At 43.6% G+C, this 10,817-nt stretch overlaps 1 protein-coding gene across 1 annotated transcript; it reads left to right on the top strand.

Annotated features, from left to right (window-relative positions):
• The first annotated feature begins 5,604 nt into the window (after positions 1-5,604).
• On the top strand, positions 5,605-10,551 carry si:dkey-56m19.5 (calphotin). The gene is made up of 2 exons (XM_062381957.1): positions 5,605-5,796; positions 8,260-10,551. The coding sequence occupies exon 2, from the start codon at positions 8,270-8,272 to the stop codon at positions 9,941-9,943; it is 1,674 nt and encodes a 557-aa protein (XP_062237941.1). The 5' UTR covers positions 5,605-5,796; positions 8,260-8,269; the 3' UTR covers positions 9,944-10,551.
• Positions 10,552-10,817: the final 266 nt, after the last annotated feature.

Here is a 10,817-nt window from a genome sequence, read left to right as displayed (position 1 = left end):
CGATTTAGGAGACGGATTTATCATGACGTGACACATGCACGCCATCATTCTCTTAACCCGGGGGACTCACCGGAGGTAGAAGCGCTGCGAATAGCGTTCCGCTTCCTTTCCTCGCCCATGTTAAATACGTGGGCTGTTCGCTCCGGCAGCGTAGTACCGGGAAGAGCCGGGAGGCTCCGTGGCCACACACACACACATAATCTCCTGTGAAGACCAGCATCATTTACCCCTGAACCGGCACGGAGATATGATGATGAAAAAATATATATAAAAAAAAAAAATTTATAAAATTAAATATAAAAAAAATTATATTAACAATTAAATTAAATTAAAAAAAAAAAAAACTGCGCGCGCACATCCTGCGCAGAAGCCCATTGCGCACATGCTGCGCAGGAGCCTACTGCGCACATATGCGCAGAAGCCCATTGCGCACATCTGCGCAGAAGCCCATTGCGCACATCTGCGCAGAAGCCCACTGCGCACATCTGCGCAGAAGCCCATTGCGCACATGCTGCGCAGGAGCCTACTGCGCACATATGCGCAGAAGCCCATTGCGCACATCTGCGCAGAAGCCCATTGCGCACATGCTGCGCAGAAGCCCACTGCGCACATCTGCGCAGAAGCCCATTGCGCACATGCTGCGCAGAAGCCCACTGCGCACATCTGCGCAGAAGCCCATTGCGCACATGCTGCGCAGGAGCCTACTGCGCACATATGCGCAGAAGCCCACTGCGCACATCTGCGCAGAAGCCCATTGCGCACATGCTGCGCAGAAGCCCACTGCGCACATCTGCGCAGAAGCCCATTGCGCACATGCTGCGCAGGAGCCTACTGCGCACATATGCGCACATCTGCGCAGAAACCCATTGCGCACATCCTGCGCAGTAGCCTATTGCGCAGAAATTGCGCGCGCAGTTTTTTTTTTTTTTTTTTTTTTCAATTAAATTTTTCCCCTTTTATTATATTTAATTAAGTTTAATTTACATAGCACAATATATTTTGCAATCAATAAGTGAAATTCTACGATATCACTATCTTTCCAATTTAAAGGTGGGCAGGACAGGGATTCGAACCCGGGTCCCTCTGGTTGTGAAACCAACACTCTATCCACTAGGCCATACCGCCTGATGATTTCCGTGAAGAACTAAACACATTAAGAAAATGGCCAAATTATCATGTGTGTCATGTTATGCTGCTTTTGATAAACACTTCAGAGAAAATATTTTGTACTTACTACATACATTTGACAGCCTTACTTAAAAGTTACTTTTATATTTTTGCCTTTTAGATACTGGATGATTGTTAGAGAATAACCCAGTAAGTTTTCCAACCTTGTCTTTGAACGCCTTACAAGAATCACAGTCTGCTTGTGATGTCCTCAGGCTGCCCCCTGCTGGCTGCTGGGTTCCTCTGCTGCTCTAGCTTGGTTTGTGCAGCTTGTGACTAACTAAAGTTGTCCATAAAAGAAAATGTTTAATATCCTTCAAGGGCAATTTGATGTACAACCAGCAATCAGTGCACAACAAAAATAAACTAATACAAACAATGTAAATAAAACACAATATAAAGACACTATAGACTAAGTAGCAGGGGGAAATTAGCTTTTAATAAATGAATTGATAAGTCGACCTACAGAAAATTACCCATCAACTATTTAGATATTCTCGAAACATTTCATTCTACTTTTAATTTCCTGTTGGGATTCTAATGATTATTAATGTTGGTGACATTTCCTTGATAAATGGGTGGAGTTTTATTACCTCTGCTAAGGAAGTTATGTTTTCATCTCTGATTTGTCAGTCAACAGGTTTATGTAATAAACTGCTGGACCAATAACCACACAACTTGTTGCTGCATGGATCAGAGATGAACCTATACGGCTCTGTTGAGCTCTACTGAGTGCCAGTCTAGTGAATGAATCTGGAATCTTAGATTCATTTTAAATCTCGCCTAGGGCGCCAACATTGCAGTGAGCTGAGTTCCAACTACGGTTCGGAGCCAATACACTGGCCAGAGAAGAAAGCACTTGGAAAAGTGTTTTCCAAGTGTTTTCTTGATTGGTCTGCATATGTGTGCCATGAGTGATGGGTAACGTAGTGCGAAGTCGAGTTAGTTGGTTTCGGTTAGGCTACATCGCGGACATTTTACGGGCACTGAGCAACGACATGGGGAAAGCATTTGATTTAGACAGCGTCTCTCCTGAGGAGAAAGTTTTGAAATGTCCAAACCCTAACCCTTAGTGAACAGGTAGAGGTGGGGCACGTGACAGTTCTTGGCCAATGGCTGTAGGGTTTTGTGGGATGGCAGGCTCTCATTTGCTGATGAGATGGCGTATCAAGGGTGAATGAGGAAGGGGAGTGAAGAATACAGTGGTGGATGATAGGAGTGTCGGAGTTACGAACAAGAAGTGTGTCGTGTTCGCTGGACTTTAACAAAGTTACACATAAAGAACGGTTTCCTGTTGTCTATACGCGAGGACGCTACAATATGAACGTGTTATAGTGATACCATGATGTAATCAAAGCCTTCTCACTGCAGGCATTTCTGACACGACCACTGATCATGGTTTCATTCCATTAACTTATTCCTCAACTCTGATACAATGCATTCACTGAATTGTAACATTGTAAACTATCTGTTTATACCACACAAGTTTGAAATATGATAACAAAGAGATGGTAACTGTCGTGGCAATTTATACAATCCCACTCTACCAACGTGGAACGAGACACAATTCTCTTCATTAAGTATTGTCACACTTTAATGCTCATAGAATGGTTCATACGACAAAGGTTAGTTTGTAATATGCACACCGATGGGAAACAGTTCTTTGTCTTTATACATTTGGCTCACCCCTGCCACTCTGGTTGGGGTTGTTACAAGGTCAAAGGTTGACATGAAATAACAATGCCTTAGTTAAAGCAAACAGGCCAAGATTCATTCAGTAGTACAGGATACAGCATGATCTAGGTTACATTGTATGAGATTCAATCATGATCAATCAAAGGGGAAATAACATGATTATATTGAGGTCAAAATGTTACATCTCCCTTACATAATGTAGTGAAGATTTTTTATTCATTAGGAGACAGAGTTTCAACGTGATACTTTATTTTTGTTGGTGTGCAGGTACTTTTTATTTCAGGACAGACTGGGTTTCAGGCCCTTTTTGATAGTTGAGTTAACCAATTTAAATGTAAAAGTGAACCTCAAATATCAATCACATTGCTTTGTTTGAAACCGGATTATCATCATTTCATTTATATATCCATGAAACATATTAACCTGCCCAGTGTTTACCCTTCTTCTCTCTATATAGGAATAAAAGCCTGGCCAAAGCAGTTGGAGACATTCCTGCACTTTGATGGAGAGCAATTAGCCCATAGGTTGTTGTAGCACCAGCGCCTGTTTCTGTACTTCTCCATCTCCACAGCCTTTGAGTCAGAGCCGCAGACAAATGAGCTTTGGACATCAGCCGGATCAGAACTCTGGAGGGTTTTTCCAAGGCCTCCCTTCACGTTTGTGAGTCGTCTGTCTGTGTGGAGCAGGGTGGTTGGCTGGGATGGAGGTCGGACTCCTGGGAATGCATTCCAGAGATTTTACATCATGTGAAACTCCGCCTGTGCTGATCATTTGTCACTATGTAGCTGTGCTGTCAGCAAGGAAAACAAACAACAAAGATTGTTTTATGGCCCCCCTCTTCTCTAACAGATATATTGGACACAGAAACGTAAACAGAGCATTCAAATAAATCATGACATATAGGGCTCAAAACAACGGAAAGGGGTAATTTTTTTGTGGTAAAATATGTAGCTCGATTTTATCCAAAAGTCATTAAAAAATCACCAAAAACAAATAAGTACTATAAGCAATATTAGCATAAATTTGGTTGAGTATCAAATTAATATCTAACAAAGTGTCACTGAGATACTATGTTGTGCTATCAGTATTAGTAACAGGAGAGGGCGCTGTCTCCCCAATTAATACTCGAGTATTTAATTCTTCTGAGAAGAATGATAATATTTTTTAAGATCCCCATCTGGAAAAAAGAAAAGAATACAAAGGAAAAGAAAGAAGACTTAAGCAAAGTACAATGAAGAAAAGTAAAGAAACACAACTCTTTAACTACCAAAACCATTTGGACCATGATTTGACGTCCAGCACTGAATCTGTAACACTCCAAATAAAATAAGATAATCCTTTGTTAATCCAACAAAGGGGGACTTTGTTCCATTGGTACACTAAATCAAAATGTATAATTAGGCCTATATAATATATTATAAATATATAAAGATCTTTTTACAAAATGTATTTCTTACATGCGCCTATACCTCTTCCTTCCATCTAAGCTAAATTTCAAATATGCGTAAACCAGGAGAAAATAACCGGTTTGGTTGCTTGTCAGGATCGTTTGTTATTAAATACCAGGCTGGTTAGTTTTGAGTGATGTAATCAGATTATCAGTGATTTCTTTGTGATTTTCTTTCCTCCAGTTTCACTGAGAGAAACTGTTAAGAAGATGTGATTGTCAGGGAAACACCCACTCTCACCTCTCATTTCACAGACTCTACAAGTGAATGCAAATGCACTGATACTGGGAATTCCAGCCCTCATTGTGTTTGTAAGGAAACATTTTTGGAACAGTTTTACTTGTTTTTTGCTTTTTATATTTTTTAGATGGTTTTTATATTCCAAGCTGTTGAGGTACTGGATGAAAAATGGATGTGATTGTAAGGGAATCTGTCAGGGAAACACCCAGTCCCACCTTTCTTTTCACAGACTCTACAAGTGGATACAATTGAGCTGATACACTACATCTGATCTTTTTGTCCCTTGAGATGATTTGTGCCTTGAAAGAGTCAACTGTTGAATTACATCAAGTCTCATCTAGTCTCACCCAAAACTAGCTGGTCCCATACAAACACTGTTTTGTATCTATAACAAAAACACTAACATCATTAAGGAAACTTGTAACATCACATGATTAAAATGACTTATACAGACGAGCAGAGTCCAAACACTGAAGTCCATTCTTCATCAATATCAATAAAACAAAAGTACAATAGGAATTCATATAAATTGAATGCAGCGAGGAGGTAAAACACACAAATGATTGACTTCATGTTTAAAAAATGTTTTCCTTTTTAGAGAGTGTTTGTAAATTCTCTGATTAGAAGAGTTTAAAACCAACCACCTTCAGTCAGGATAAAAATAAATCTTTAAACGTAGAGACATTTATTGTGATAATTATCGATATCGATTGACATGATTTTAATTTTTTTTAAATCTTGCTGTGATGTTTAGCCACATCCTCCTGCCCTAACCAATGATTGCTAGGATAACTTATAAGGTGTCACAGACAAACCCACCAAGGAACCATTGTAATTGTCTACGGAGCTTAGTTTGTATATATACATCCCCAGTTGTGTATAGTCAACAGCAGAGACGTATGCAGAGGAGTGGGTGTGTGCAGCAGGGGAGGGGTCACAGCCCGGGAGGGTGTGGGCTGCAGCCCGAGCAGTGGTGGGGTATAGGCTGCATTCAGATAGCGACAGATGTCGAGAAAACTGCGAGGGGCGCTCCACGGCTGCAACAACCTCCCAGACTGCACCTCGAGCAGAGAGAGCGAGAGAGAGAGAGAGAGAGCGAGAGAGAGAGAGCAGGGGCGGAATCTGCAGCTGTCACTCTCAAGGTTTACCTCCATTATCACATCCAGCCTGCCTGAAGAGAGAGGGAGAGAGAGGGAGAGAGGGAGCCTGGAGAACAAGTCCTGCTGATCACTACATAGACAAACAGGTCGGTTACATCACAGATTTGTATATTTTATTTATCACAGCCTGTTGTATTTCAGCTGAAACATGTGCACGATTTGGGGTTTTGTGTGAGAAAGAAAGAAGGAAGGGGAAAGAGAGAGAGAGAGCGAGAGAGAGAGAGAGAGAGAGAGACGTGAAGTGATTGAGTCAGAAAAAAATGCCTTTAATCTGTAGCTATTGTTCTCTCCGTCTTTTCTCTTTTTTGATCCTATTACGTAAATATGCTAATTACCAGGTCTCCCTTAATAAAGACAGGGTTCAGTGTTCTCAATGTAATGAAGCCCTGTGCGTTTTTTTCTTGGGTTTTCAGCGCATGCAAGGTTTTTTTATTATTATTTATAATTGCAAATACTCGGCGATTAAAAGCAACCTCACATTTCATTTTTTTTTTTAGAGGAGCAACGACAAAGTTCCGAAGTTGTGTCTCCACTCATTTTGTCCTGGATGTCGTGTCTTTTGTCTCCCTGTGCCTGTGTCAGTTGGACATTTTGGAAAAAGGCTCGTTGAAACAAAAAGGGCTGAGCAGCAGCAGCAGCAGCAGTGGGTGGTGGGTGGGTGGGTGGGGGATGGAGGCAGCTTTTTTATCTCAAGTGTTCGTGGCCGCTGAATGACTGTATGGGCTTGGTGTAATTACCATATGTGGTAGCCTATAGTCCACTATAGACCGCAGCTTGGCATCGGTGTCTGCAGCCAACGCAGCCCCTCAACCCGTTTTACCCTGTGGTCAGTGAGAAGCCGCTGGAGAGGAGGCACCATCCTTTGTTACCGGTCGGCACATGCTACCCGGTATCTGCTGCTGCGGCTGCTGCTGCTGCCGGTGTCTCGTGAAATATCAGCATTACGCATCACGTCCACCGTCCATTCGAATTCTCTGACAAATTGATGAAACCGACGAACAATAATTAGATATGAAAATATGAGTTTTTTCCTCCTGAAACTGTAGATTTGGCTTCGTCTGAATTGGTGGTCGGGGACATGTGCATGCGTTTGGCATAAAAAAAAAAAAAAAGATGTCACCCGCAATAAAAACCAATTACAACGATGTGGAAGTGGATCTAATAGCAGAATTGGCTGTAACAGTCGACATCTTGCTTTTTTTTTCTTCTTCTTCTTCTTCATGCCAACGGATAGCACATGCATGGTGTGTAAATCTGTGTCATGGTGAAGCAGAATATCCCAGCATGCCTGGTGTGTGCTGCATCCGGTCTTAATTGCTCCATTGCAGCACTATGGACAGTTCCCGGATTGATCGTATACCTGTAACCACATGCTGCCCTGCAGGGTAACTGCCCTCCCCCCGTAGAAAAATAAAACACGTTACGTAAGATTTCTTTGCTTTTGTGTTGAATATCCCCGGGCAATGTGGATTAGACTAATCAAATACATATAAACCCGAAACTATCACCAGTTGCGAAAATGGCAAACAGGTGGATTTGTTCTTGGTGGCGTGAAACACAATCAGCAAGATAAACTTCCAGTTCTCTTTTTTGCCCCTGAAGGGAAGTTAACATGTGTTGCAATCTTCCTCTAAATTTTGTGGCAATAACACAAATAATTACATGTCTGCAGCGTTTCCTCCATTCACTGATCGTGTCAGTGAGATATCTGTGGTTTTATACTGATTTGCGGTGCATACGATCCAGATATGTCATTTAGATTTTTTATGGTAATGACACTTCCCCTTGTGATTGCTATATGTGTCTTGTGAGAGCCGCTCACAGTTCCCGGGTTAGGGTTAAAACGCTGACTTAGCTTTAGTTCTGAAACTATATATGTTCAACTCAGCTGTGGGTTCATTTGGCACCAAGCCGAACCAGACACTTCTGAATGGCCCGAGAGGCTGTGGAGTTGTTCTCACCGAGGTTCCCATGCATTTACATTTGTTTTTCCTGCCAAAAAGTGTTTGGCACAGAACACTCTCCTAATTGAACTTATGGTTCACGTCTCGACAATAGACTTCTCTCAGTTCTCCTTTCTGAAGAATTTACATTTGAAGGATCTGCATGGACCCATGCTGCATTTTGGACATTTAGATAACATGTAACAAATACTTAATTATTTCCATGACTCAAGGAATGTAGTTTAGATGTTACATATATAATCTGTAGTAAGAGAGTTTCTTTGCAACAACTGCTTGAGTAAACATACACATGTGTAAATCACCAGCAAACATGGGGGACAGAGTGGCTCAGTGGTTAGCACACGTTCCAGGGGTCTCTCTGTGAGGAGATTCCTTGTGGCATGGGTTTTGTACCACACTCCAGAGACACACTGGCCAGGAATGAAAGGAATGAATGTGTTTGTCTGACTGTGTCTTAAAGAGATATTGCATTCTTCTTGGAGAATGTTTAAACATCTTTAAACATCGATGATTAATGTCAGGCCAACATTAAACAAAGTGGCACTCCTCATATTAAATCACATCTTCTTCTACTTGTTCCTACAGGAGACACATCATGGGAAACAAAATTAGCCGGAAGAAGAAGGGATATGACGTGAGCGACCCGAAAGAAGCGAAGGATGAGATCGCGGCGTTGGCTGCTCGTGCAGAGGAATCGGCTAAAGTGAAGGATGGAGCCCTGGCCACAGGAGCCGAGGTGATAACTGAGGCCAACAATGTGGTGAAGGAAACTGCGGCGTCGGCTGTGGCAGCAGTAACTGAAGCTGCAGCGGCTCCAGAAGAGCCCAAAACTGCACCTCCAGAAGAACCAGCTGCTGCAGCGCAAGAGGAGGCTGCTGCAGTACAGGAAGTAGTCGCTGCAGCAGAGGAAGCAGCTCCAGTTGCAAAAGAACCTGCCGCTGCAGTAGAGGTAGCAGCTCCAGTCATAGAAGAACCCGCTTTGGTAGCAGTGGAATCTGCTCCAGTTGCAGAAGAACCAGCTGCAGCAGCAGTGGTAACAGCTCCAGTCATAGAAGAACCCGCATTAGTAGCTGTGGAAGTGGCTCCAGTTGCAGAAGAACCAGCTGCAGCAGCAGTGGTAACAGCTCCAGTCATAGAAGAACCCGCATTAGTAGCTGTGGAAGTGGCTCCAGTTGCAGAAGAACCTGCTGCAGCAGCAGTGGAAACAGCTCCAGTAGTTGAAGAACCTGTTGTAATAGCTGTTCCAGCATCAGAAAAAATGGTTCTGGCAGTGCAAGAGTCTGCCCCAGTAGAGCTACCAGAGGCCGTCGCAGTAGCACCAGAGGAACCTGTGCAAAGTGAAGTTGAACCTGAGCCTGCAGCTGCACCTGCACCTGAAGTCCTCCCTGTAGAAGTACCCGCTGCAGTTGTGGAATCTGTGCCAGAAATAGAGGTTGTTCCTGCCATCACAGAGGAAGCACCAAAGGAACAAGAGCCAGAGGCCATCCCAGAGACTGTTACTGAGCCTGAAGTGACTGTGGAGGAGACAGTGGTGCCTGCTGCTGCCCCTGTCCCGGAGGAGCAAGCCCCAGAGCCAGTACCAGAACTCCAGCAGGAGCCAGTGAAAGCTCCCAAGCTGGAACCAGAACCAGAGCAAGCCCCAGCTCCAGAGAAAGTATCAGAGCAAGAGGTAGAACAATCACCAGAGCCCGCAGAACCAGAGAAAGTACTAAAATCAGAGCCTGAGCAAAAGGCTCTCCCAGTGGAACCAGCAGCAGAGGAACAAGTAGAAGACGCTGAGCCAGAACCGATCGTAGCCTCTCAGACTGTGGAGGTAGAAGTACCTGAGATCTTGGAGACTGCAGCAGAGGAGATTCCCGCAGCTCAGCCACACGCAGCAGAAGCCATCCCTGAGATCTTAATCTCCGAGTCTGTATCTGCCAGCGATATCACCGTTGAGTCTGAAAAGGTCGCTGAAGCCTCTGTGGATGAGTTTCCTGCCCCTGAGCCCGAGGTCGAAACCAAGATGGAGAACGGAGATCTAGAGAGCCCCTCTGTCCCTGCAACTCCAGCTGTGAATGGAGAGTGCACAGATTCCGCTGCCACTACTGTCACGCTGAAGGAGGAGTGTGTTAACGGAAGTGACGAGCCTGAGGAGATGCCTATTAAGGAGAAGAGTGACTTTGAACTCAAAAAGGACATGAGCCTGAGCGGGGATGTCCAGGGAGTTCCCGACGCAGTGCCCGACATGGTGGATGGTCTCTGCACCGAGGTCACCCAGGCGGTCTGAGGGGACGCCGCCATTCAAGTCAATGTGAATTCAGTTTTAATCCTCCGATGGCGCGGCAGAGTCATCAAGGTATCACAAACACAGCTAGGCTTTTCTGAAATGCCGTAAACCACCGCAATGTCTATAGTGGTAACTCAGGCAAAAGGAGGTTTCCTTTGAGTGACCAAAAATGAAATGCAACCACTTTAAGGTTAAAAGAGAGGGAGGGAGGGAGGTAGAGAGTGATAGAGAGACAGAGGGGGAGATAGCGGTTGAGATGGCATGCAGACTGAGGTTTGGATTTGAACGATGAGTGCAGACAGACAGGGGAACTTTGACAGGAGAGTGAAGATACTGGACAGTAACGACGATATTAATGAATGACATGAATAAATCTGTGTTTGTGTGTGAGCCAAGTGAATATTACAAAGTGGTTTTATCGGAACAGCATTCATTATTATTATTAGTATATTATCTGATTTAGAATTTCATATATCCTTTCTATTACTACGCGGAGAGACCTGACAACAAATGTTTTTGGCCTTTTATAATAATGGTACCTGTGAGAACTGTTAATTTCAAGCTGATTGTTCAGAATAGAGAATAAAGAGAGATTGTTATAGCCCACAGTGATCTTATTTCCTTTTTCTGTTCATGCGTCCACGCAGCATCAAGCATGTCACAATAGTTGCAGGCATTGGGTCACTCACTACAAGATTTATTGCTCGTTGCTTAAGGCTTTGCATTTCGAAGGGAACTCATTTTTTCTAAACATAAAATCCATAAAAAGTCACAGTTTCCCTTCTGCAGTTGCAGGAGAAACATCAGAACATCACGTGTCTGTTAATTTCAAAACCTCTTGTTGACATCCACTGGCACCACTGCTCCTATCAGC

This window comes from Platichthys flesus, chromosome 1 (assembly GCF_949316205.1).
Source record: "Platichthys flesus chromosome 1, fPlaFle2.1, whole genome shotgun sequence".
NCBI classification, from domain to species: domain Eukaryota; kingdom Metazoa; phylum Chordata; class Actinopteri; order Pleuronectiformes; family Pleuronectidae; genus Platichthys; species Platichthys flesus.
The sequence above is the reverse complement of the archived record's forward strand: the minus strand, read 5'-3'. Positions and strand labels throughout refer to the sequence as shown.

Excerpts from the sequence above, each read along its gene's own strand:
- si:dkey-56m19.5 (XM_062381957.1), top strand. The coding sequence starts at position 8,270 with ATGGGAAACAAAATTAGCCGGAAGAAGAAGGGATATGACGTGAGCGAC.